The following is a 27702-nucleotide window of genomic DNA, read 5'->3' as shown; positions in this document are numbered from 1 at the left end:
TTGCTTCATTAGTTTTATATTAATTTATTACGGTTATTTTGTGCCACCTTCCACTTTCGATCATGCATTTCACATAATTTTCTTTATGACGATCGAGATAAGGCGGATCTGTTGTTACATCGATCCTTTAGGTGTCATTTAACCACTAAAGTAGGAAAGTCTCAGTCACCTAACAGTTTTTTTTCAACTATTATCATGCATATCCCCTCAATTTAGTGTGGACTGATTTTGTAACTTAGGGTTTTTTTTTACAACTAGTGCTAACCAATAAGATATCTGAACCAGTAAGAGATCTGAACTATTAAGAGTCATATTATATTATGTTTAACCGTTCAGGGGCAAATGTCTGACCAATTCAAATTAGAGATTTTAATCATTTAGACTCATTATAATGCTTAACCATTCAGAGGCAAATGTCTGATTCAGACATTTGCTCGCGAAACAATCAGTTTGAACCATTAAGCGCAGAACCAGTAAGAGTTTTGAACCATTAAGAGCCCCATTGAAAGCTGTTTAAACACCCCCTTAGCTTTCTAAATAGAAAATGTTAAAAACCTAGGGTTAACGGTCAAGGGAATTATGAGTTCGAACTTAGAAGTCCAGAACCTAACAAAGTACATGAATGATATTAGGTAAAAAAAACATATCGTTAAGTGTGACTTCACTTCATACAAATTTATCAGATATGGATTAGAATTTTCAACTAAAATGTCATGAAATAACAGGGTTTTTCTATATATATATATATATATATATATATATAGGGTTGGGTTCTTTACAGAACCTCATTTTCTTTGAGAACTTACAGAACTAATGTAGACCATTCATTGTTTTTCTATATTATAAATTTAAAAATAAACAGAAAGGGTATAATAGTAATTTATTAAATAATGTATTTCTTTCAATTAAATTGTTAATTAATTCTATATCCTCAGCATCTTTTCTCTCTCATCTCTATGTATATTAAATTAAATTAAAGATCAAACTAAATTTGAATATGGTCGTTCTTTTCTTCAGACTAATTTTGGATCAAACTAAATAACTATTTTCTATATACGTATGTAAATCGTCAATGTACTACTTACATATAATGTAATTTTTCGAACTTATAGTCAGTTTATGAGATATTATGTTTGTTTGCGTATATGTAATTTTCATGTTAATCATTTTTTAAACCATCATTTATATGCATATATGTAAATAGTCTAGCTAGTCGTCAATTCCTTTATTAACTTATATATAAAAGTTCTACGTATGTGTAAGCATATTATTTACATATATGTAAATATTCATATTGGTTATCAATTTATTGTAACTAATTCTATTTACATATATGTATATCTTCACATTTGATCGTATTCATACTAATTAGCCAATTTTCATTTGATCATCTATATACATATATGTTAATGTTCTATTTATATATATGTAAATCTTCGTACGAATCATCAAGTTTTTTTAACTGAAAGTCTATTTAGATACATGTAAATCTTCTTAAATCAAATAAAGAGGCAAAATTTCTTTCAAAACAAAATTATAAGTGTTGTTTAGATGTATGTAATCAAATACCTATGTGTAAATATACCATTATGTAAATATACTATTTATATATGTAAATCTTCAAGTTCAATAATAAAAATCCAAGTCTTCATTTAAGCAAATCATCAAATATGTGACCTGCAGAAAAAATGTCATTAAAGGCTATTAGTATTATTTGGTAATTTATCCGTGAAATACAAAGCACAAACCAAACAAAAAATGATTCAAGATCTCCAAACATTTGTAGCTTGAGAAACCAGATCCACAACCATATATACATAAGAAATTACACACATAAAATATTTATAAATTTATGCATTGAACAAAAAATGAAAATTAGAAAGTAAAAATTTTCAATTTTTTTCAATCACACTAGGTCAAAAGCCTGAAAGTTCTCTATCACGGTCGATCCAAAAAAAACAGAATCCAAAATTTTCAGTTTACGTCTTTATCAGTTTGGGTGGGGAATGAACTTAGAAAAGCTTTGGGTGGGGAATGAACTTAGAAAAGCTCATGAAACTGGTGTAAAATGCTAACTTTATAGTTAACAAGATCAAATGAAATCATACAATCCATATATATATATATATATATATATATATATATATATATTCATCGTGTATGAATAAAAAACCCATCGTGAAATCATATTTAATTTCCCATGAACTCATACAATCAACTAACAAGGAATTCAAGATTACCTTACTATGAATGACATTAAAAAACTGGAACAAAACCCATAAACTTATTCCCATCATCTCCGATGCAATCCTCGCAAACTCATCTCCGGCGTAATGTGTAGATGCAATCCTGGATGTTATTAATGGCTGAGAGAGATATGTATGGAGATAAATTAGGAACTAATTTCTTTGTTATCCCTAAAATGCCCTTTTCTAATTCTTAAAATATCTCTCAAATGTATCTTTAATTACCATAATGCCATTAATGTTTGGAACCATATGATCTAAGGGTTATTATGAGTTCTGTAAGTTCTGAAAAATATATTAGTTCTGAAATGATCCTCACCCTATATATATATATATATATATATATATATATATATATATATATATATATATATATAGGAAAAGGATCATGTGAGAAGTGATAGGCTAGTTGAGAAACTTGAGAAGCATTCTGGACCACACATTTTTCTAAGCCTTTCGTAATATACACATATGTATAGTTTAAAATTGACTATATACATATGTGTATAACTCAATATACATATATGTATATAGTCAATTTTAAACTATACATATGTGTATATTACGAAAGGCTTAGAAAAATGTGTGGTCCAGAATGCTTCTCAAGTTTCTCATATAGGGTGGACTTCTCTTAGGATCCCTACCCTATATATAAACTTGAGAAGCATTCTGGACCACACATTTTTCTAAGCCTTTCGTAATATACACATATGTATAGTTTAAAATTGACTATATACATATATGTATATTGAGTTATACACATATGTATATAGTCAATTTTAAACTATACATATGTGTATATTACGAAAGGCTTAGAAAAATGTGTGGTCCAGAATGCTTCTCAAGTTTCTCAACTAGCCTATCACTTCTCACATGATCCTTTTCCTATATATATATATATATATATATATATATATATATATATTTCCTTCAACTACTATACAAACGGCAATTTGATTTCAAGCTATAAGAACGGTATCGTTATTAATAGAATAGTCTATTTTCAATCATGCATGTTGACACCTAGATATACATTCTTATCTTAATAATCAACGAATGTTATATAAACCTTTATTGCCACAAATACAATATATTTGTGAAGTTAGTGTATATATAAAGAGTTTGATTAATCTTGTTGTGCATAGAGGGAGCCAAGAGGCATTGCCATGGCCATACACAGAGAATAGTGGACCCGCGGCGATAGATGGTCTTAAAAGGGAGCCGAAAATGCGGTGCACCTAATATATAAGGCAATCAATCCAACGATAACTTGGGCCGTGCATCGAGTATGACATAAACAATAATTGAAGTAGGTCTATTAAATTGTCATATTTTTTTCAATGCATGTAAGAGGAATATATAATCTTTCGTAGGTATTTAACTTTTTATAATGAAGACCTTAATAATATACAAACACTAGTTTGTAGGCCACATCTTAAGGCTCCCATTAGCTAGTGATGTTATGGGACAACTTTTAACAAGAGAAGTTGTCCCAACTTTATAGTGGGTTTGAAAGGCTATGAAAAGAAGGATAAGTGTACAAACATATGATACATACAATCCTTTTTTGCACTCATAAGATACCATGTAGTACAATATCCTAACCGAGGTAAAGGCTCAAGTCAATCTTGTAAATACCAACATCTCACTCAAAAGGAATGTATATATTTGTTTTGTACTTTTGTTACATTATCTAGTCATACATACGATATTCATTTTTTTGTTCTCTTCCCTTGCACTTATACTTAAATAGCATGTATTATGCTTTAACTCATTAGTGAATGCACAATCTGATGAAATCCACTTGGAACAATATCACCCACAGGGCCGTCCCGAGAATGATAAAATACTTTTGGGCCCTGTGCGAAACAAAAAAATTTGGGCCCCTCCCTATAATAACTCACCAATCATATATCGAAAAACCACAATACGACTATATTTTTTATAAAATAAACAAAACAAAAGTAGCGTAGCAAAAAGAACTGAATATATGTAAACACCCAAATTAGTTTGGCAACACGAACCTTTTCATATAAAAAAAAATAGAACTAGATACTAAGTTCTTTTAAGTTTATATTGTAAATGGTTAAATGAGAAATGAAAAACCTACAAGAAAACATGTAAAGTTTGTTACGTAAATGATTAAATGAGAAGAAAAAATGAACTTGCAAATTTGTGGAGGCCCAAATTTAGATGTGAAAAATCAGAAATAAAACTAAAAAATAAGCTTGCAAAGTTACAATTGGTGTGAGCACATGAGACTTTTTCCCCCTAAACAAGCTGAATCAGCCCCTCGAGGCCCAAACCAAAAACAAAACATCAATTAGAAATGAAAAACAAAAAAAATGAAAAAAAAAAAAAAACATCAGTTGGAAATGAAAAACAAAAAATGAAAAAAGCAAGAGGGGGAATCGAACCCGGAAGGGCAGCTTTAGCATTAATTGCTGTATCCACTAAGCCAAAGGAGTTATATGTACAAAACTTCCTACAACAAGTTTATATATAGAATATATATTAACTTCTAAACAATTTTGAGCCCCTAAATATTTTGGGCCCTGTGCGATGACATCTCTTGCACAGGCCCAAAACCGGCCCTAATCACCCATAACCTTAAGCAGTGACTGACTAGGGAGTTGCTGTAGTAGAGATGGTTTTTCTTCGTTTCCGCTTTCACCTTATGGCCGGCATCCCAATTATATCAACGGGAAGATCCCATTGAAGGTTTTGAAACACATCACCATCTAAGTATGCCCACCAAAGAGCTTGTAGCCTAGCGGTATCAAAGAATGCAATAAAAGTATTGTTCCTCAAATAGTTTGAGGTTCTAGTCTTATCGTGGACATATATGTATATTAATGGGTAGAATTAACGGGTGTGTAACTATGTAAGTCCGTTCATAATCATCACTAATAATGAAAATTAAATAAAAGACCCTAAGCACGGGTCTCGATGTTACCATAAAATATTTAAGGAGACAGATAATATTGGTGAGATATATGTTTAAGTTAGCAACTTCACATATTTATATAGTTTTTTTTAAATATTTTGACATGTCTTAATTCAATATTAATATAAATATAATATATTCGTATTAAGATGTGTGGTCTTTAAAACAATTTAAATGCCTAATAATTAAGTGAACAGATACAAATATAATATTAACTTATGTCAGGTGCTTGATTTTTATAAGTTAACAAATTTAATCATGTAAACTGGATTCAACAGAAATGAACAAGTATTTTTTACAATGTCACTTTTGTACATTATATTATATTATTTGCAAAATGCGTCATCTAGATAAGTTCAATGTCAATATCCTTAGAGCAAATCGTTTAGCACAGTCGACATGTTGTCATAATCACGTGAGCACGTGATCTCCAAATGGTGCAAATCAATCCCTACATCTTACTTTAACAGTCACGATTATGTTTTTTTAATCACAAATATTATTTATTTAACAACAATAATATAAGTAACTCTGGAACAGTTATTAATTCTTAAAATTTTGCGACGAACGACAAATGTTTCATTAAGAAACGATGACAATATTTTATCATCAAGTATGATTTAATAATACTGGCCTAGTTTGTTGCCACAAATATGTAAATCATATATATTTTTTTTTCGTTTTAAAAATTGTAGTAACCACCAATTCACCAAATAACTGTTTATATCATATAAAAGGAAATAAATCACTTGATAGTAATTAACTTTTGTTATACCTCTGTTAAAATCACTTTAAAATTTTGAATTTAAAAAAACCAATTAATTTTCAGCATTGTCCAACCAAAGGGCACTGTTTTAGTGGTATCTAGATGACTTTCTTCATGGGAGGTCGCGATTGGAGTGATAAAACGTGATGTACGTGCCAAAGGTTTTATCACAGTGAGTATTCATGCAATGAGTTTCCCCTGGAATTGGTGACAAGTGGGGTCATCAGCGCTAACTACGATCACGAGCGTGGGTAACCTTTTTGCCTATGAATGTACCCGGGTGGCCGAGCTTGTTGTATGTTCAAGTTCTATTTTTTTTTTAATATTGTCCCATCCTATTTTTTTAATATTGTCCCATTGCTGTGAAGTTTGTCTAAATATTAACAACAAATGGCGTAAATGGAACATATATAAAACTTGGTTACTAGTTATTATTGTCTTAAATATTAATATTAATATTAAAATATAAATATTTAATTTTCCAGTTTTCTGAATCATATCATATATCCTATATAAAATATATAAAAAGCTAAAAAGCTTAACTTGCTTTTAGGAGTTGATCCCCAAAGTCCAGGATTAGATTTGATTTGGGCCTAAAAAAACTAAGAAAAGTAAAAATTAGGGCACCAATATCAATTAGTAACCAAATCCAAATGAAGTGAAAACAACACAAAACACAAAACAGATCACCAATCTGAAGACACAAGACAAACTCACTTGAAGCCAGCCGCTTACAGACGGCCATCTTCTCTCCCCTCACCCACCCACCCACCCACCCACCCACCCACACCCCCAACACACACACACACTATAACAATAACGACCCTCATTTCTTTTTCTTTCATCCCTCCATTAATCTCTCTGCCGGCTCCACCCATCTCTCGTTTTATATTTTATTACTTTTTTTTCCATTTGCTTGCTTTATATGTCCACTTTCATGACCCAGTCCCATTTCCTTGTAATCTGACGTCTCTCTTGTTTGTTTAACGGTTGTTGCTCCATTTATTCCATTCATTCCCAGTTTAATGGCGAAGAAGAAGAATGCGTCATTAAGTGAAACTAAACCGGTTATTGTTAAACCTAAGAGAACACGTAAAACGGTTCAGAGAGATTCGCCCCCACAACGCAGCTCCATCTACAGGGGCGTCACCAGGTACGCTTTTTTTTTTTTTTTAATCTGGACGTAATTTGAATTTGAATGCTTAATTTACTGATTTGTGAGAGAGTGTTGATTTGGTTAAATGTGAAGGCATCGATGGACCGGTCGATATGAAGCTCATTTATGGGATAAGAATTGCTGGAATGAATCACAAAACAAAAAAGGACGACAAGGTTTTTGATTTTTCTTCACTTTGGTTTGAGATTAATGGTTAACTTTTACTTATTTTATTTATTTGATTTTGTTGATTACTAATTTGAATTTTGTTTTTATTGCTTGCTTATGGAAATGAAATGGTGGTGATTTATTGATGCATACAGTATATTTAGGTAAGCTGGATGTATATCCAATTATCCATTTTATTTAATGAATAATAATAATAATAAATTAATTAATAATATGTAAATATATATTCTTATATAAAGTGGGAAAAAGTAGTTTGAATTCAAAGTGGAGATGAACTTATCCAAATTGGTGATATTCAGGGGCTTACGACGATGAGAAAGCCGCTGCACATGCATATGACTTGGCAGCATTGAAGTATTGGGGACAAGACACCATACTCAATTTTCCTGTAATTTTTTTTATTTAATTTACAAGAAAATATGTATAAAGTATATATCTTGAATTTAAACTCCTAGTTATTATTATGATTTAATATTTTTTTTTATATTTATTTTGCGATACATTGCAGCTTGGAACATACAAAGACAAGCTTCAAGAAATGGAAAGTTTGTCAAAAGAGGAGTATATCGGATCTCTAAGAAGGTAAAGATCGTTAGGCAATATTTTGAAAACGAACCATTTTGTCATTTAATAGTTTGTAATGTAATGTTCCTTTATTTTCTACAAATCACCCCTCTGTCTATATTTTTAGGTGTATGCATAAGTCATTGTCCATGTCAACATTCTTTTATCTCTTTAGCTATAAAATACGTTAACAAATTTCGTGTTCTGTTTTATATTTGTAACTCGACAAACTCTCTTAAAAATTTCGTGTCCATGTCAACACACGGCCCACTTTTTCCCTCAGCATGTTATTAACTATTTGTCAAGAACTTGATTTTTAAGAAATATAAAGCGCGCTTTCAGAACATTTCTTATTATTCATGAATATAACACATTTAAGATTTTTGTTTCGTACCTAATTATCTTAAACGAATTGTGATGATAGAAAAAGTAGCGGATTTTCGCGAGGAGTTTCGAAATATAGAGGTGTAGCAAGGTATTCGATGGTGGTACTTGTATATTTGTCTTTTGATTTTTGGGAGGACGATAACGATAGTTTTGTGCTATAATTGATAGTGGTTTATTGTTGCTATTTATTGTGCAGGCATCATCATAATGGTAGGTGGGAGGCTCGTATAGGACGTGTTTTCGGCAATAAATATCTTTATCTTGGAACATTCGGTAAATTCTCATTTTACTTTACTTGTGTTTTATTTCGTACTAGTTTTATTGCCGTGTGCGTTGCGGGGCGTTAGGTCAAATATTTCTCAACTAGTAAAAAAAACACAATCATAGTTTTGCTAGAAAAAAAAAACTAAAACGATAGCAAGACTGTAATTTTAAGCTGAGGGTAAAACTGGGTTTGTCAGGACCAATGAGCGAGTGCTAGGTAGCCGCTGACACGAATAAAAATTACATCAACTCAACCACTTAAAACAAAACACTTCCATAGTTTTGCTAAAACACAAACGATGGCAAGATTGTAATTTGAATTGGGGGCGAAAACGTAATTTTGAACTGTGGGTAAAATCGTAACTGGTCAAAAGCTAAAATGATGGCAATATTGTAACTTTAAACAAGATGGCAAATTCGTAATTTTAAAGTAGAGGTAAAATCGTGTTTTGTCGGGGCTAATAGGGAAGTGCCAGGAAGCTGGCACTATTCCCTGGCATGAAAATTGTATTGTATTATATATAAATATAAATATAAATATAAATAGATTTGTTATTTAAATCCAATCAAATCAAATGTTGGTTACCTACAAATGAAAAATACAAAACCCAAAAGAATACGATACTATTTATAATTTAAAAGTATGCCGTAAGACGTCTATATTTGTTACAAGACTTTAAACATCTCTTTCAAAAGAGATGGACTTATTGAATAAACAATCAACTAAAGAAATCGATCAAATAAACGGGACAAAGAGGTTTGGTTAGTTTTTTTATACGTCATGCAACTATAAGTTATAACTCATTCATCAAGAAACCGATTGATTTGAGTGGTTCATTTAGTGTTTTAAAACCTTATAAAAATCTTTGCCCCTACTAAATAAGTAAGTGGTAGTATCACATGTCACAAATATATGAGCTCAAGGGTTTTTTTTGTTTCTCTTAGTTTTTAAACAACTAATTAAAAAACAATAGTAATGAAGCATAATATTTCCTAAATCTTCGTTACTGACTACTTGATATTTTCTTATACGTAATTTCGATAATACTTATCAAAAGCGCACGCTTTTGGAGCCTAGGCGATTTTTTTGAGCGATGCACTAAAAGTGCGCTCCTACTTCCCAGGTAATTATAGAGCACAAGTAATACTAATTAATTTTTTTAATTCGTAAGTTCCTCATATTCTGCAGTATTTATAGGGATGTTTCAGTCTCACTAATAGTCCAGATTTCAATTCGAATTTTTTAAAATCCAGATTAGTATATTTGTCATTTAATTCTACATATTATTTCTGATAAATAGGGATATTATTATTTTTTTAAATTGGTAAATTCCTCTGCATTATATTTCTTATTTAATTTTGTTCCTATTCTCTACTAGCTTATTATTTCTGATTTAGTTCTGCTTTTGCATACACAATGTAGTGTTTTTATTCTTTGATTTAATTTTGCATTTAAAGTATTTCTGATCGAACTTGGTATTTCTCTATTAATTTCCTTACATGAGATAACTATGTTGATCTTTAGTTCTTTGTTTTACCAACTTTATAAAGTTTGGGTTTTTGATTGATTGAAATCTGAATTCTCTCATACATTCGATTTGGTACTTTATGTTATGTTGAAGATTATGGTATTGGAATATTTTGGTATTTGAAGAAAGTGTTATTTTCCATTACATAATATATATTCCACTTTTTTTATGTAACTGTGTTTATTTTTCCTCAGGCCCACACTTTTTTTTGTGCCTTTTGCTAGGCCCTAGGCGTCTTGAGGGCGCCTCGCGCCTTTAGTAACTATGATTATATATGTATATCAAAATATCAATTATAATACCTAAAATTTCATTGCTAACTGTTTAATAAATTTTTTCTTTTTTATTGAACACATATCAAAACATCAAAAATAGTTAAAAGAAATAAATGAAGATGTAGTTGGTATTATAGATTACCAACCTTCAACTGCTAACTCCTTAGTGACGTTATGAAAATTAAAATCTGGTTTTGACATGAATTTGTCAACACCATGGTCCCAACCTTCTACCAAATATTTCATGCACGTAATAATTCAATTATTTTTACTTCAAAAGTAAAATGCATTAAAATCCAAAGTTAAAACTGAACTAAATTTCTTTTAGGCTCTCACTATTCTCACATTCCTAAAATCTTATTTTCACACCCCTACAACTATAAAGCCCGTATGGCCGTATAGAGTTATACAAGCCCGTATAATTTGTACGACCTGTATACAATGTTATACTACCCATATAATGTTATACAACCCAAACCTCATATAATGTTATACGACTCGTATAATGTCATACAACTCATATAGAATGTTATACGACCTAATATTTTCTTCATCTATGCGAGTCGTATAACATTATACAACCCAATATTTGTCATATCAGATTATTCTATACGGGCCGTATAACTCTATACGACTTGTATATAGGGTGTAAAAATAAGATTTTGGGGGTAGCTTTATTAAAACACTTTTTTATTGATGTTTAACTTTTACTTAATACACCCCTCAACTTTTATCATATTCTCACTCAGCTACTCAAGAAGAAGCTGCCACAGCATATGACCTGGCAGCAATACAGTACCGAGGAATTAACGCCGTTACAAACTTTGACCTCAGCCGTTATATCAACAACCACAAAACAGATTCCAACAACAATTCAAATTCAAACGGTATTCAAACCAACTTTGGCGCCAACGTTAGTCAAGATCCAGAATTAAGCTCCTGTTACAACAACGAAAGTTCAAGCTCCGGCGAAACAACCACCAGCGTACTACGCGGTTCTTCCGCCTTAGGGTTACTATTGCAGTCAACAAAATATAAGGAAATGCTTGAGAGGAACTCGCCGAATGATTCATCGTCGCCAACGATGGAGTCAGATCTGCCGCGGCGGAGCTTTCCTGATGACATACAGACGTATTTCGACTGTCATGAATCGAGTAGCTATGCGGAGGGCGAAGATAGTATTTTTGCTGATTTAACGGCGCCTATGTTGTTCCAGTCTGAGCTTGATGCTTAAGAGTGATAACCGTTTTTTGAATAGTGGCCGGAGTAGCTTCGATGACTATTACTATTAGAGTTGGATGGTATGACATCTTTACTAGATTAGAGTTTTGTTATTCATTTTTCTTCTCATATTAAGAGTTATTAGTAATTGTAGATATACTCTTATGGCATAGACATTCATTTATTTCTATATTTGTTTCCTTCTTTTTCTTGAAAAGGAGTATTAATAAAAATGTTAGAAAGATTACTGATTATGAGTGGATTGTAATTTCTTTTTCATAACTTTAATTTCATGCAACTCTTAAAATGAGAAAAGATGGTAAAACAGCTCAGTTGTCTCTAAACATTAATTTCTGACTAGCAGTTTCAATACTGTAAATAATGAAAACTTGCAAGAAGTAGGGGTGCAAATGAGCCGAGCTGAGTCCAAGCTTGACTAGGCTCGAGCTCGAGCACAATTAACTTATGAGAGCTCGGCTTGATTCGAGCTTTGTTTTGCTCGTTTGTATTTTGTCAAGCTCGAGCTCGGCTCGTTTATTATCTATTAATTAATATATTAAATAAAAATAACATAAATAATAGACTTTTTAGGTGCAAGCTCGATAAGTGAAGCTTGGGCTCGGTTACTAAATAAGCATATTTTTAGGTACGAGGTCGGCTTGTAAACAAGTTTGAATAAACTCGGCTCGACTCGGCTCGTTTACCCTAAGGCTCGGTGAGCCTAACGAGCTTCACATGCGAGGCTCGGGCTCGATAAACAAACGAGCTTTATTTTAGGGTCAAACTTAGCTTGGGCTCAATAAGGCTCGGCTCGTTTCGAGTTTTTTCTCGAGCCGATCTCGAGTAGCTCGCGAGCCGCTCGGCTCGTTTGCACCCCTACTTGCAAGTGTTCTTTATATTTGAGGAACACTATTCATCTGTATATTTGAGTGACACTGTTCAACCTCTATAATTTTCTTAATATATTTTGGAAGTGTTATGAGTGGAGAAGAGAGCAAGGTAATAATGATAAAAGTATAAAAAATATATAATTAAAAGGAGAGAAAAGATGTAGTGTTTTTTAGTGTAATTATAGAGTATGTGGAGAAGACCAGGTTTAATTACAAAAGAAATATCATTAGATCATATACAAGTATGTGGAGATAGTTACATTTTATCTAATAAAACCTTCCAAAATGTTAACCAGAATCTTATTGGGGTCGCGTTTTAAAAGCCACATTTGGTAGCCTGTTAGTAGCTAGCGGTTGGACACGGCGGACAGTTTGTTGTTGATTAGAGCTTCATTAACTGATTTATTTGAACCGAACTTTGACTTAAAACAGCTCAGCTGTCTATACATTAATGCCAATTGGAGCACCTAAATTTATTTGACTCTTTTTTATTCAAAAAATGTGTTCTCTTTCTAGTTCCAATTGTCATAACAAGAAATTAGATACAACCGATATTAATAAATGCATTGCACAGATAGAAAGCAAATAGTTAATTATAGCTTCTTAGAACTTTTAATAAAAATGGAGATACCATATCATAAGGAATGATAGAGAATTCAAAGATAAATTTCACAAAAAAAAAAAAAAAAAAAAAACACTTTAATTTCAATTTTTGGTCACATTGTGCAGCAAAGCTTTGAATCCATTGAAGCCAGACATATGCTGAAGGCTTGATAACCAGTTAGCGGATATCTGAAAAGCATTAACAATTTATAGAAACAAGTTATAATTTCTTAACAATTTATAGAAACAAGTTTTATATAATCTTGTTGTTCTTTTACCTGTAGTCCATCACATATTTTGCTTTCGCCACCCTCCCAAGTTGCAAAATTGTTTGTCTTCCATCTTTCTGAACAAACAATAAAACATGAACTTATTATATAGAAGTTTCATCCATTCTACATATTAGAGGCAACTTTTGACCGATTTACTTATGAATGACCGATTTACAAAGTCATTTTTTACCTCCATGGTCAACTGGAAATTCTTGACCGAACTCTGGATTTTAAGTCCGGCTTTTCCCCTATTTCTGAAATCCAACTCATATTGCTTTGTAATCTGGACAGAAGAGAGTATTTATTTAGATAAAAAAAAATATCATTTTTATTAAATTATTTAGATGTTGATAAATTTGAAGTTTACATTGTTGTAGTGTGGAACTTTTGAGAACAGCTGATGTACTCTGTCCATTCTCTCCTCCCAGTTTTTAGGTAGCCCATTTATATGTTGTGCCTGAACAAAAGTATCTAGTATTAGACATATATTTTCTATTTAACAGGTAATTTTTTTATTAATACTTTTTGTCATTAAATATTTCAGTATCCAAGTGGAAATTACATCGAAATAGAAGGTAAAACATAAAAAAAACCCAACCCAATAGTATGACAAAACATAAAATCCGCTAAATTAATTTATTAAAAAGATAGGATTATTGTTGGATAATTTAGTTTTAGCAATCATTATTGGCAGACTAAGTATTTATAGAAACTAGAAAGAATTTGGACCCAACACAGTCTGAAGCGGGCCCGTTTTACCCGTGCCCATTCGGCCCAAATCATAAAAAGATCAGATTATTGTTGCGATAAAACAAGTAGGCCAGCTCGGCCCACCCATATTAACCTGAGTTGTATTCTTCAATTGCATAGATTGGTGTTTGGGAAGCCATGCCTTCATGCTCCTATAACTTCCGGTCCATGTTGCTATTGTGGGCACAAACCTATAAAAAAGAGGTTTAACATCACTAAATAAGTTTCGAAGAGCATCATAATTTTGGCATGTAAAGAGATATCGGGCTTACGAAACCAATGCTAAAAGTTTGGACTGTTTGGTGACTGAATTAAGTCGCCTTCCCTGCAAACACAGCCCAAAATTAACTCATTATTATTAATCAAACAAGTTGAGATTGAAGAACAATGATTGCAAAGAAGTTGAGAAAATGTACCTGATCCCATATTTGGTATTTGGAACCCATGAGATTGGCAGTGACACTCCCTACATAACTGTCATCTGCACAACATAATATGCCTTTTGTATTCTGAGCAATTATGAATTCTGATCTTCCGTTGTGCCTTCTATGATAAGCTACAGCAAGTTTCCTATTTTGTCTTCCTTGACCCTCCTACAACCCAATTCATTTAAATTTAAATTTAAATACTATAAATTAGCAACTTATTCGTGCTTCTACCTAATGCTCTTATGATTGGTGAGTTTTTCAAAAAAAAAAAAAAAATTACTTTCAACTTTGGTGCCCTGTACTATGTCTTACGTTGTTTCATGTTTCAGTCTAATTTCTTCACATTAACACGGCGCAACCTCAACACGTGGTCACTGGCAGTGGTGTGGCATTGTTAAAAGCTCAAAAGATCAACACTATAAAAATAAATACAGCATACTTTAGAAGCTTACATTGGTGTAGAGTGTGTAAAGACTTCCACCACTAAGCCCATCAACCGATTTCTCCTTCACAATAATGCAACTACATCGTCCGATGTCAACCGGCAAAGGTCTACACAACAAAGACCTAAAAACAAACAAACAAACACACACACTTCATTTACTATTTTCTTAAAATAAAATGATAAGAAGTTTTGAATAACTAAAACCTGTTGGGAATTGTAGACCATGAGGAAGCAGGAGCAGATTCCGAATCCGAATAATCCCAAATATTCCCAGAATTATTTTTACTTGAATCAAGTGGCTCATAGAACTGTGAACCAAAGTTGGGATTATCATTCAACTGCATACACAGCTGCAACGAAGATGGTTTCCATGCCTTGTCTTTCACCCGAGACTTGGCGATAGGCGGCGTTTGTTTGTTGATATTGGAATCCACATTCTCCTTGTCTATTACAGGGTCTGAGCTCTTTTTCACCTTGTTGGGTTCCGAGTTCTCTTTATCCTTCACGGTGTTTTGGCCGTTATTGACCGCCAAAACACCGTTAGCAGCACTACGATTGCGCTTGAGCTCTGAAAGAGGGGTGGTGTCATTTTCGGATTTTGACATTTTGGGATAAATAGGAAGATTGATTGAAGTGTTTAAGTAGTGTTAGTTTGATGAAGTTTGAATTTGAAAAATGTTGGGAAGTGGGTTGGAGTTATGTGTGTGTAGTTTGGTTGCAAATAACGGTAACCATGAGGATTTGTAAATTGGGAATGTGTGCGGACAGAAGCGGGAATAACATTTGAACAGGTAAATGGGGTTGGTGTGTGTGTAATTAGTGCTAGTGGGGTCACAACTTATTATATCTATTAAAGGAATTTAATTATTGATCTCATTTTGACTCAAGTTGTATTACAACACTCTATTTGTGGGTCTTTTTTAAACTTAAAATGTATAAGTTTTTTTTTTTTTTTTTTTTTTTGAGTAAATTACAGTTTTGTTCTTTATGTATGTCTCAAATTGCAGGTGTTGTCTTTTGTCTTTAAAATTGATGCGCTTTGTCCTTAATGTTTGCAAATCTTGCACGTTATGTTCTTTAGGCCAAACCCAGTTAGATTTTTTGGTTAAATCTGGTCACCCAGGGGTATTTAGTCTTTTTACCCTATTTACTTAGTATTATTAAAAAATAAAACAAAATAATTTTATTATTATTATTATTATTATTATTATTATTATTATTATTATTATTATAAGTGGACTGATGAAGAACATAACCCTTCACCGCCATCTCCACCACCCTTCACCGCCATATCCACCACCACCCTTCACCGCCATATCCACCACCACCCTCAATCGCCACCGGCACTACAGCCACCATCACCACCACCCTCCACCCTTCACCGACATCATCACCACCCTCCACCAAACACCCTTGTCAAAACCCCTCAGTCAATAACGGCCGCCACCTGCCACCACCACCACCACCATCCCGCATCGATTCTCTCTCTCTTCTTCACCCACCACCGTCTCCACCATCACCACCCCCACTAGAACCCTAACCCCAACCTGCAACAACCTAAACCAGTAACAAACACCATTAAACCCACAACCATTCGCTTACCACCATCCACAACCATTCGCCGACCACCGCCTGCGTGAACCTACCACCAAATCGAACCCCACCACTTGCCGACCACCATCCATAGCCATCCACAACCATTCACTGACCACCATCCACAACCATTCGCCGACCACCACCAGCATGAACCCAACCCCAAATGGAAATCCACACCCAAATCGAATGATAGACAAATACCCAAACCTAGATCGAAACACAAACCCAGATCGAAAAACAGACAAACACAACCCTAAATCGAAACCCGCCTCTAGTGAAACCCTACCACCGGAGAAGCTAGTGAAACCCTACCACCGGAGAAGACGGATGAACCTACCACCGGAGAAGACGGATGAGCACAGCGACGGTGATGAGCCGGAGAAGACGGATGAGATTATTATATAGATACATCTCCTGCATCTCCGGCGGCCTGCATCTCCGTCACATGCATCTCCGGCGGCCAGCATCTCCGTTGCCTGCATCTCCGTCACATGCATCTCCGTCACCAGCATCTCCGTCAGCTGCATCTCAGGTGGTCGGCGATGTCGATGTTCAGTAGGTTAGAGAGAGAGACAAGGGTTAGAGAGAGAGAGAGAAGGCAGAGTTTTATGTTGTTTTTATATATATTTTTTATTTTAAATATCTTTTTTATACTTACCCAATAGTCCCTAAAGATAAGTTCTTTTACACAATAGTCCCTATAATGGTGAAAAGACAAATGTACCCTCACATGCCTTGCACATGACCAATTTTAACAAAAAAAAAAATTAACTGGGTTTGGCCTAAAGGACATAACGTGCAAGATTTGCAAACATTAAGGACAAAACTCATCAATTTTAAAGACAAAGGACAGCGCCTGCAATTTGGGATATACATAAAGGACAAAACTTGTAATTTACTCTCTTTTTTTTTTTGAAAGGAGAAATTCATTAACAACAAAACAGCACACCTCAAACCAAGGCGGCCACCCAAAACATCCCTGTTACATAATTACAAATTTACACCAATCCTGCCACGAAATCGAAAAGCCTTTTAGCCTACTGTTACTCCACAAGAAACCTAAAGCTTTAACATTACTGATAATGTCTTCAATCTTAATCTCCTTGTTATTAAAAGTAGCTTCGTTTCTAGCCTTCCAAATGCACCAACAGCCGATTCTGATAAGACCCCTTAGAATATCCTTTTTGAGACCAGAAAAGCCGACGTGTTCGTGGACATACAGCAGGTCCTTGAACTCGAAAAAAAACAATGGAGCTATCTTACACCAGCGACTGAGGTGATTCCAAACCAGGTTTGCCACAAAACAGTTCGTGAAGATGTGTTCCACAGTTTCAAGGCCTTCGCTGCATAACTTACAATTCTCATCGTCGAGCGAAATGTTCTGTATCTTTAACGCTTCTGCTGTGGCAATACTATTTAGGCTGGCCCGCCACATAAAAATGTTGCATTTGGCAGGTAGCCATTTGCAGCTATAATCGTCAACAATCATGTCACTAATCCGGTTACAATCCAGCAATCGTTTAACCGCCCCCGTGCTGAAATTCCCACCACTGCCATCAGACCAAATCCAAGAATCTTGAGTGGATGAAGGCACAAAGTTGTACAAAAGACTGCACAGACCCACTAATTCATCAACTTCACGTCCGCATTGAATCGGTCTCCTCCAAGCCCACACATAATTACTCCCACTTCCATCAACAATTAACCGATCAGCAATCTTGCATTTTTTATCAGTTTCCAACTTGAAAATTTCAGGGAATTTATCTTTTAACGGCTCATTACTAAGCCATGGGTCCAACCAAAAGGTGGTTTTCTCCCCATTTCCGACCTTACTATTGAAAAAATTCCTTAACGGAGTACCTTCGATTTTTGTTTTAGAGAGCACATTGACAATATTATTCCAAACACCTCACATAGACTTTCTATTCGGAATAAAATCCCAGCACAACCTTGTATTATAAATAGCTTCAATGACTTTCTTCCAGAGCGACTCTGAACCCGATTTGAATCTCCAACCCCATTTCGCAAGGAGAGCGACATTTTTCTTGATAACATGTTTTCGTGTGTAGATTATAAATATAGGGTGAGGATATACTAGGAAGTTTATTTTGCTAGGAAGGCTAGGAAGTAATCTTGACCATCAATTTAATTAATCAATGGCTGAGATTAAAATGGGTGAAAGTGAACAAAAAAAAGAGGTGCGTGAGTTAGTTTGAGGGTATTCTAGTCCATTCAAGTCAATAGTTTCTCTCTCCTCCAATTCCCCATCGTTTTTAAAACGTTAATAACTTTTTCATACGACAATATTTTTTTATAAAAATTACACCATAAAAACGAGCGTTTTTTTATCTTTAAAACGAGCACACTATTGCTATACTTTTGAAAAAAAATTTGAAAACCCAGATGCGTAAAATGCAATGGATAGAACAACACACTATAACCCAGGTTCTAAAACGCAATAGGTTTTAACATGGTCATGTTTATGTTTTAACATGGTCATGTCTTTGTTCCAGCATGATCATGCTTCCCTTTTAACATGATCATGTTCTTTGATATTATTTTACACTCCAGTTCTAAAACGCAATGAAACCCAAAATCAAGATTTTGCACTACATATTCTAAAAAGCAATGAAGCTTTAACATGGCCATGTTCATGTTTTAACATGTTAATGCTTTTGTTCCAACATGACCATGCTTCTATTGGCATGATCATGTTCTTTGCACCCCAGGTTGTAAAACGCAATGAAACCAAAAACCAATATTTTGCACAATGGAGTTTTAACATAGCCATGTTTAAGTTTTAACATGGTCATACTTTTGTTCCAACATGACCATGCTTCTATTCTAGCATGATCATGTTCTTTGCTTGTAAAACGCAATGAAACCAAAAATCAATATTTTGCACTGTAGTTCTAAAAAGCAATGAAGTTTTAACATGGCCATGTTTATGTTTTAACATGGTCATGCTTTTGTTCCAACATGACCATGCTTCTGTTTTGGCATGATCATGTTTTATGCACCTTAGGTTGTAAAACGCAATGAAAACAAAAATCAATATTTTGCGCTGTAGGTTCTAAAAAGTAATAGAGTTTTAACATGGCCATGTTTATGCTTTAACATGGTCATGCTTTTGTTCCAACATGACCATGTTTCTATTTTAGCATGATCATGTTATTTGCTTGTAAAACGCAATAAAACTAAAAATCAATATCAATGAAGTTTTAACATGGTCATGCTTTTGTTCCAACATGACCATGTTTCTACATGTTCTTTACACTCCAGGTTGTAAGACACAATGAAACAAAAATCAATATTTTGCACTACAGGTTCTAAAAAGTAATGGAGTTTTAACATAGGTTCTAAAAAGCAATGTAGTTTTAACATGGGTATGCCTTAGTTCCATCATGATCATGCCTCTGTCCAACCATGATCATGTTCTTTGCACTGCAGGTTCTAAAACGCAATGAGTTTTAACGTGGTCGTACATTTGTTCCAACATGATCATGCTTCTATTTTAGCATGGCCATGTCTCTGTTTTAACATCCAGAAGAACAAAAATGAAAAGAACTCTAACTAAAACATAATGAGGTGAAAAACGCAATTGAGGTTTGATAACTAAAACGCAATGAAAATAAAATATAACATAACTTACAAAAGAACTCTGATTAACGACGGTGGACGGAAAAAGGACTCTAATACATCGTGGGGAAACTGGTGGCGGTGGAGCGGTGGCGGTGGATGGTGGAATGATGGTGTCAGATCTGAAAAACCCAACAGGTGGTTGAAGGTGGTGGTTTCAGGTCTAGTTTCCGGCAAGATGGTGGCGATCATAGGTCGTGGTGGTGGTGGTTGAGGTGGAGGTGGTGGTGTTGGTTGGGATGTGGTAGTTTATAGTTTTGAAAATGGTGGATTTGAGTATGCGGGTAAGAGAAATGAATTGCAGATGCTGGTTTTTTTTTTTAAGATGGTGAGTTTTGACCAAAATACCCCTCCTTATGTCTTTCATCTTTGCCACATGTCATCCTCTTATTGCTTCCGATCCTTCCTAGCGAAATTAATCTTCCTATTTGATCTTTTCCCAGTAATATAAGTTTCTTGATACCATGTTTTTGTTTTTTTTTAACGGCAAAACTTCTATAGATATAGAGCCCAACAAGAAATAGAAATAAAAAGTTTAAAAACCAGAACAAAAAACAAAACAGAAAACGAAATTACAACGAATAAAAAACATCGAAATCCATCCATTTATCCACGAAGGAGAGAGAATCTTCGCTCAATGGCATATCCAAACGAAAACATCCTCTTTTATTTACATCCACTGTTTTCTGTACTGAAATGAAATTGTCCTCGAACACCTTTTTATTTCGAGCAAACATATTCTCCATATTGTAGCAAGAACAATGGTGTCCCCGAACACCTTTTTATTTCGAGCAAACGAAATTAATGTTTTTTTAAAAATATTTTGTTTCTCGTAAAAAGTAGTTACATGTTTCACGTTTGTTTGTATATGTTTACGTGTGTTTATGCGTATGTGTTTGCGATCTTGTAGTTATGCTTTTATTAGTTGGTTTTTTTATGATACTTAACAATTATTATGTTGAAATGGAATATAAATTTATGTTTATTGTTCTGAAAACAATTTATTTTATATATTAAATAAGATATATGATTTGAACTCAGGTTTTGGTTTTAATTCGTAATTGTTTCATTGTAAGACCATGTGTAGTGGGTAACACCTCACCCTTGGGTGTTTTGCGTCATGTGGCAGCCAAGTAACTAATGGGGCGTTATGAGACGTTTTCTAAAATGGGTGTAGTTGGGATGTGGGCATTGTGGGACATTATGTATGTAATAAAATTAAATAAAAAAAATCAAAAAAATCTGATTGGTTTTTCAAAAAGGAAAATGAAGGTGATTGGACACAAGAAAAGGGGCAAGGCGTGGAAAATACAACACCAAATGCCAATTTAGGTTGAAAAACGCCCTTAGGGGCCGAGCTTGGGCGTGGATTGGGCGTTTTAGGGGTTAAAAACGCCTCATTTCAAATGATTACGCACGGTCTAAGTTTGTTTTTAGATGGGGTATCTTATTTATGGATCCATATTTTGTAAGTTCAAGATTCCCAAATCTAAATCTCACAAAATGAATTTGGTTTTATAATTTTGGAAATGAGTGTGTAAGTTATTTTTTCAAATTTAAGAAAAAATGAGTGAAGTGTTTGTGTTCCTGTCTTTTACCAAATCAAAACTTTCACTGTTTTTAAGGTCTAAATAAAATATTATGTTTATTAATTTTTTTATACAATTTGTATGCTGCTCAACGGCGAACAAAGTTTATTATACTCAGATTGATGATCTCTAGGTCACAGTATAAGATCAAAATTGCTTGAACCAATGATTTGAAATGATACATCTCTTTTTACATTTAAATATACTAGTAGGGTGCCCGCGCGATGCGGCGGGGACAACATCTTACACAGTTTTAATTTCCATCTCGTTTAAACGTCATAAAACCCTACAATATCATCGTTTTTAAATTACATTATCATTGTGTTTCGACCTTGTTTGTTTCTTAACCAATTTCCTCAATGGTAATTCTAACCAATCGGACACCATAATTTGATCTTAAAACTGAAAAATCACACTTGTGCTTAGAAAACCAATTTAAAAGAACACTCTTATTTTGATTTCTTAAAACAAAAAAGTTTGGTTGACGATTTTGAGCATATATATTAACTTTTGTTTTTGTAACTTGAAAACATTTCTACGTATAACAATATTAACTTAGTATCCCTAAATAATTTATCTTTAACCAACATTAAAATAAAGAATTTGACCCATTTACCTAAAAACAAGACAATTAAAGTTTTTTTTAATCTCAAACGGGTTGACCCGTTATAAATTAAAAACCTATTTAAAAATAACACAGGTCAAAAGGGCTTAGCAATCCACCTGATACTTAAAAATATTAGTTATTCAAATAAGCAAACGTATCAAGTAAAATATCACTCATAATTAAAATTAAGGCAACAAAAGTGTTGGCGTATAGGCTAACTAACTGTTAAGATCTGTATTTAAATATCACCAATTACACAACATGCACGATCTGACCCGCTTTGACGAAAAAAATTTAATTGTTTCAGGGAAACCCATCTTCAACTTACCTACTGACTCGCTTAGCGGCACGAACATTATAGATAAACTGACAATTTGTATCCAATTAGCAAATTTCAACAATATAACCATACTTGCATAAAGAACAATCAGGCAAAGCAAGAATTTTTCTACAAATACATAATTTCAACATTTTATATCAAAAGAATGCCTTGAACACCTATGTGAACTACCTCTAAACACTATCAGTTATTATATAAACCCCCCAAAAAAGTAAAATATATGATTCATAGCATTCAAGTATATTATTTTCCTCTAAAAATAATAACGAAATCAGTAACAAATATGAGGAGTTATGAAATGCAAATCCAATGAGAGAAAATTGTCTTAAAAAGCAAATCCAAGGAGAGAAAATTGTCATAAAAACCAAATCAACCCGCTGTGAAACTCATTCAGGCCACAAAACCCAATAAACATACAACAATCAAAATCAAATTAACAATAAAAGGGATATGATGATTACAAAGTTTTTGTAAGAATAGGAAAAGTAACAAGTCACATACATGCTTCTGTAAAGTTGCTATCCTTTTAGACTGCACCACCAGGAACATCCCCATCAAGCCTTTAAAAATCATGAAAAAACCACAAATTACAAACATTCCATATGATACTTATACAATTGCTACTAAAAATTTGTGCAGTAAATGATAATCATTTTACTCCCATAAACCTAAGTTGTTAAAGGTTCAAGGTGCACTTAAGGCGCAAAGGGCGTACCGCGCGCCTAATGCTTTAGCGCAAAGAAAAAAACGCATGCCCGGAACTTGCGAGGCGCGCATCCGTCCAGAATGGTGCAACCCTGCTTTAGTCCGGTCCATGCCATTTTTGGTTGGTTTAGATTGGTTTTTTGCTGGGTTGGATCATTTGAAACAAGATTCGGATATATTAGCTGAAACTCGATTTTCTTCTCTTTATCTTATTCATGTTAGATCCGAAGAAAAAGGCATATTGTATTAACAAAAATAATTGACAATAAATATAGAAATAATCTGTTGACAAAAAAATATGAACTGCCATGGTAATGGACTGCTAGAAGAAAGATGGAGACGAAGTTTGCTGGAATTTTCAGTGTTCCCTCACTCCATCACACGGCTAAAGAACATATCAAGTGGTCAGTATACAAACTATGTTGGGGCAGGTCAGGCTCAAGGAGACCTGCGACACTTGGAGTTGGAAAACCAACTGGGGCAAAGAGCTGACCTGGAGAGCACGTTGGAAACTAATGAGGATCCGAACAGGTTTGTTTGGAGAAAAACTGTGGTTCCGAAAGTTAATTGTTTTGGGAGGAGGGCGGTTAAAGTAAGGATTCCGGCGGCTGTGGCTTTAGCTGCTAGAAACGTGTCGTTTGGCAATGGCTTATGCCCGGCATGTGGAACCCATAATGAAACAGCAGACCATTTGCTAGTCAAATGCACCTTTGATAAGTCGGTGTAACGATTAGTGTGTGGATGGATGCAGGTGTCAGTCCCGAGTATTTTTGGCTCGGTGCAACACATGCTTGATCACTGGAGTGGAGCTGGGAAGTAGGAAGAAAACAGGTCGTCTACGTGATATTCCTGCTAACGCTTTGGATAATCTAGTCCAACCGCAACAAAAAAGTTTTTAACAAGAAACACAACTCGGCTCACTCGCTTTTGGAGGATATTAAAGTCACGTCCTTTTGGTGGATGGTGAAGAGACGCCGCAGAAGCAGCCTCACACCGGAGGACTGGAACATTTTTTCTAGTATGAATTTTGGCTAAGTGCATTCTGGTTGTTTGGTGTCTTGTTTGAGTTAGTCTCTTTGAGTTCTAATGTACCTGCTCCTCTTAGCTGCTTGCTAGGAGTGAAGCTTTGTGTTTGAATAAAAGTGTTTCCTTTGTCGGCTAAAAAATGCAACAAGATAGGATATATGAACTTTAACATGAGATCCAGCGCACAACAAACGATATAATAACACGATCTGAGAAAACATTGATGATCAGTCATAAAATTGGTCTAATTAAGAAAAAAACATAGCCACTAACAGGCAAGAAATATAGCGGAAAGTGTAAACAGATCTTGCAGAGTGAAATGAACCGATATCATAACAACTTTTACAATCACAACATATATTCAAACTAACACGACAAAAATGAAAATGAAACATTAATTGTATACGGATAAATTAGGGTTTAGAACCGAAAACTTACCTCAAGCAAAAGTATATTCATCGTTAGCAGCGCTAGCCTGCTTAGCTTGACACTCGATGCCAAATTGGATCAAAAGTTAAAACACATAAGGCTAATTGGATCAAAAGTCAAAACACATAAGGCTACATTCAACGACAAAATCAATATTTAGTTAAACATATCAATAGGAGAAAGTTTTGCACTTCCATATTACATTGTTCACATTCAACTTTCTTAGCATTAAAAAGTTTCACAAGCATATTATCAATATACAAGTAACCAGAAGCATTCAAATTTGTGCAGATCTTTCAATTTATTCCTTCTAAAACTAAGGCCACAAAATGAATTTACTGCATACATACACATGAATTTGCAGTAAGATAATAACGGGGAACCACTATGATTTGAAGGCAAGAATTATAAACATTTTGCAGCCATTGCCACAAATATAGCAAAGGTAACGAAATCTTTCATTTACCATCTTAAAATGATGATAAGTTATAGATATCCGTTTTGCGAGCATGATCTTAAGTGCCGTCTTCTAGAACTAAGTATAGATCAAGAAGCATCTTTTTTTTGAAAGTAAACTTTTATAAACAACACTACCCTAACACATGGGCAGCAACAAAACACAACAGCAGCACAGGCCTTTAAAACATTTGAAAAGAGCACCAGTTAGCCCAAGACAATTCTCTATTTTTAGATCTACTCCTATACCAAAAAAAACCAAGCACCATAACATCTTGAAAGATTTTACCAATATAGACGCTAATGCCAGAAAACCTGATGTTGTTCCTCCTTTTCCATAAGATCCAGCAGCCGACCATAATAATACCATGCATGATATCTTCCTCATGCTTCTTCAAACCTGCGTACTTGTAAATTTCCAGAAAGTCTTTAACCAAAAAAGCGTAGATGGGACTTATCTTGCACCAGAGACTGACCCGATTCCATAACACAGCAGCCACGTAACAGCTACAGAAGAGATGATCAGCTGTCTTCACATAAAACACACATGTCTTCTCCGTTGTAGCAGTTTCGTTTTAAAAGCACGTCAACTGTCGGGATCCTCCCCATCTCAGCACACCACACCAATATACTGCATTTCTTTGGCACCTGTTTCGACCACTTGAGAACAAAGTTGTTACTGCAATCTCTCTCACTTCTCAAGAACCTTTTGACCACTCCAACTGAAAAATCGCTATCTTTTCCGCCAATCCAGACCCATTGATCTTTATCACCGTAGAGGTTTATAGAATCCAGCTTTTTAACTCGATTCCCGTACTCAGAACACGGAACCACTACCATAAACCCAACTATCTAGAGGTATACATAGAGATCAAAACCAACTATCCAGAGGTATACATAGAGATCAAAACCTTGATAGAACTCTTCTTTGTATCATCACACTATCACAGAACTCTTCTATCTGCAGGGTATTATAAAGTTCCGATGAATGCAAATATATAAATATTTGATTTTGCAGTCTTTTAGTTCGAAAATTATACCTGCGTATCGAGTGCATACATTGGTAGGGTGCTATAACTACATAAGAACTGTCCCACAAACCTATATGATGGAAATCAAGCATAACAACATTGAATGAGATTAATCCCTATTAGGGTATTTATCGCTAAGTTTTGCAGCCGCTCTGAACTAAACAGAAAACACAACTCACAAAATGAATGAGATTAATATCAAAGCGCATCATTCCCTTGCATTGGTGCAAAGAAAGTGTTTCGTTAATATAAAGTTATAATCGTAAATCGATAATACCCAATAAACAAACCAAAGATACTCTGTAACCAATATTAAATTAACTCAAAATCCAAATTAGAAAGAAACAGTGGAATACCATTTCAGATCGCTTAAGAAGAAGACTGTGCAAGAGATTTCGACCCAACCCAGATGCCAACGAACCTTCTCCACCTGAAATTAAATGATAAATTACATCAATATATGATAAGAACATACAACTTATGGAAAAGTGATAACACATATACATGGAATCCAAATTTAGGGTTTTAGTAGGTTGAGGATGAATCGAATTGAAAAAGGTCGGAACTCACCAACAAAGGCGTTCAATTGCCGAGTAATAAGGGGGTGGGTCTGGAAACGAAGGGGTTGCTTCAATTCAAGTTTAAAATCAGTTTCAATTGATCAATTCACCAGTAAACATGATGATTTCATTGATTGTTGATGAGAAAACGAACCGGTGGTGATGAAGAGCGCATTCAATTGGCATTCAATTACTATGGCAATTAAAGTGAAAGGAGTTTGAATTGTCAATTGTGCCCTTCCAGCGTCTTAAAATACCAAATACTTTCCAATTTTCTTTGCTTACACAATGTTGTATATGCTGCTTTCAATGTTGTACTTGTAGTAAAATTACAATTTGGTACATCACTTCTCCTTTTTAAAACTACATTGCTTTTTAGAACCTATGTTAAAACTCCATTACTTTTTAGAACCTGTAGTGCAAAATATTGATTTTTGTTTCATTGTGTCTTACAACCTGGAGTGTAAAGAACATGTAGAAACATGGTCATGTTGGAACAAAAGCATGACCATGTTAAAACTTCATTGATATTGATTTTTAGTTTTATTGCGTTTTACAAGCAAATAACATGATCATGCTAAAATAGAAACATGGTCATGTTGGAACAAAAGCATGACCATGTTAAAGCATAAACATGGCCATGTTAAAACTCTATTACTTTTTAGAACCTACAGCGCAAAATATTGATTTTTGTTTTCATTGCGTTTTACAACCTAAGGTGCATAAAACATGATCATGCCAAAACAGAAGCATGGTCATGTTGGAACAAAAGCATGACCATGTTAAAACATA

General features: G+C 34.1%; 3 protein-coding genes and 2 long non-coding RNA genes across 8 annotated transcripts; 1 reads left to right on the top strand and 4 right to left on the bottom strand.

Annotated features, from left to right (window-relative positions):
- Window positions 1-1517: 1517 nt before the first annotated feature.
- Window positions 1518-2390, bottom strand: LOC110875092. Its single transcript, XR_002556505.2, has 2 exons — window positions 2241-2390; window positions 1518-1677 (listed from the first exon to the last, which is right to left on the bottom strand). It is a non-coding gene; the product is annotated as an uncharacterized LOC110875092 (long non-coding RNA).
- Window positions 2391-6730: 4340 nt separating this feature from the next.
- Window positions 6731-11798, top strand: LOC110880007 (AP2-like ethylene-responsive transcription factor At1g16060). The gene is made up of 8 exons (XM_022128559.2): window positions 6731-7112; window positions 7209-7291; window positions 7439-7447; window positions 7604-7692; window positions 7813-7886; window positions 8293-8343; window positions 8452-8528; window positions 11073-11798. Exons 1-8 carry the CDS (start codon window positions 6985-6987, stop codon window positions 11555-11557), a joined length of 996 nt encoding a protein of 331 aa, XP_021984251.1. The 5' UTR covers window positions 6731-6984; the 3' UTR covers window positions 11558-11798.
- Window positions 11799-13011: 1213 nt separating this feature from the next.
- On the bottom strand, window positions 13012-15656 carry LOC110880008 (tubby-like protein 8). Its single transcript, XM_022128560.2, has 9 exons — window positions 15137-15656; window positions 14940-15054; window positions 14476-14652; window positions 14332-14384; window positions 14154-14250; window positions 13677-13766; window positions 13500-13592; window positions 13316-13383; window positions 13012-13226 (listed from the first exon to the last, which is right to left on the bottom strand). Exons 1-9 carry the CDS (start codon window positions 15535-15537, stop codon window positions 13151-13153), a joined length of 1170 nt encoding a protein of 389 aa, XP_021984252.1. The 5' UTR covers window positions 15538-15656; the 3' UTR covers window positions 13012-13150.
- A 1854-nt stretch (window positions 15657-17510) lies between these two features.
- On the bottom strand, window positions 17511-18549 carry LOC110876923. The gene is made up of 2 exons (XM_022125080.1): window positions 18504-18549; window positions 17511-18388 (listed from the first exon to the last, which is right to left on the bottom strand). The coding sequence occupies exons 1-2, from the start codon at window positions 18547-18549 to the stop codon at window positions 17511-17513; spliced, it is 924 nt and encodes a 307-aa protein (XP_021980772.1).
- A 4482-nt stretch (window positions 18550-23031) lies between these two features.
- On the bottom strand, window positions 23032-27206 carry LOC110880009. 4 transcript variants are annotated; one of them, XR_002559143.2, is made up of 5 exons: window positions 26921-27206; window positions 26707-26780; window positions 26360-26420; window positions 24501-26280; window positions 23032-23263 (listed from the first exon to the last, which is right to left on the bottom strand). It is a non-coding gene; the product is annotated as an uncharacterized LOC110880009 (long non-coding RNA). The 4 variants fall into 4 exon arrangements; XR_002559147.2 differs by having other exon boundaries at window positions 23032-26280; window positions 26921-26978; window positions 27065-27204; XR_002559146.2 differs by having other exon boundaries at window positions 24873-26280; window positions 26921-27200.
- Between the last annotated feature and the right edge of the window lie 496 nt (window positions 27207-27702).

The sequence above is a fragment of the Helianthus annuus genome, chromosome 9 (genome assembly GCF_002127325.2).
Source record: "Helianthus annuus cultivar XRQ/B chromosome 9, HanXRQr2.0-SUNRISE, whole genome shotgun sequence".
Taxonomy (NCBI): domain Eukaryota; kingdom Viridiplantae; phylum Streptophyta; class Magnoliopsida; order Asterales; family Asteraceae; genus Helianthus; species Helianthus annuus.
Note: the sequence above shows the minus strand (reverse complement) of the source record. Positions and strands in the feature narration are given on the sequence as shown.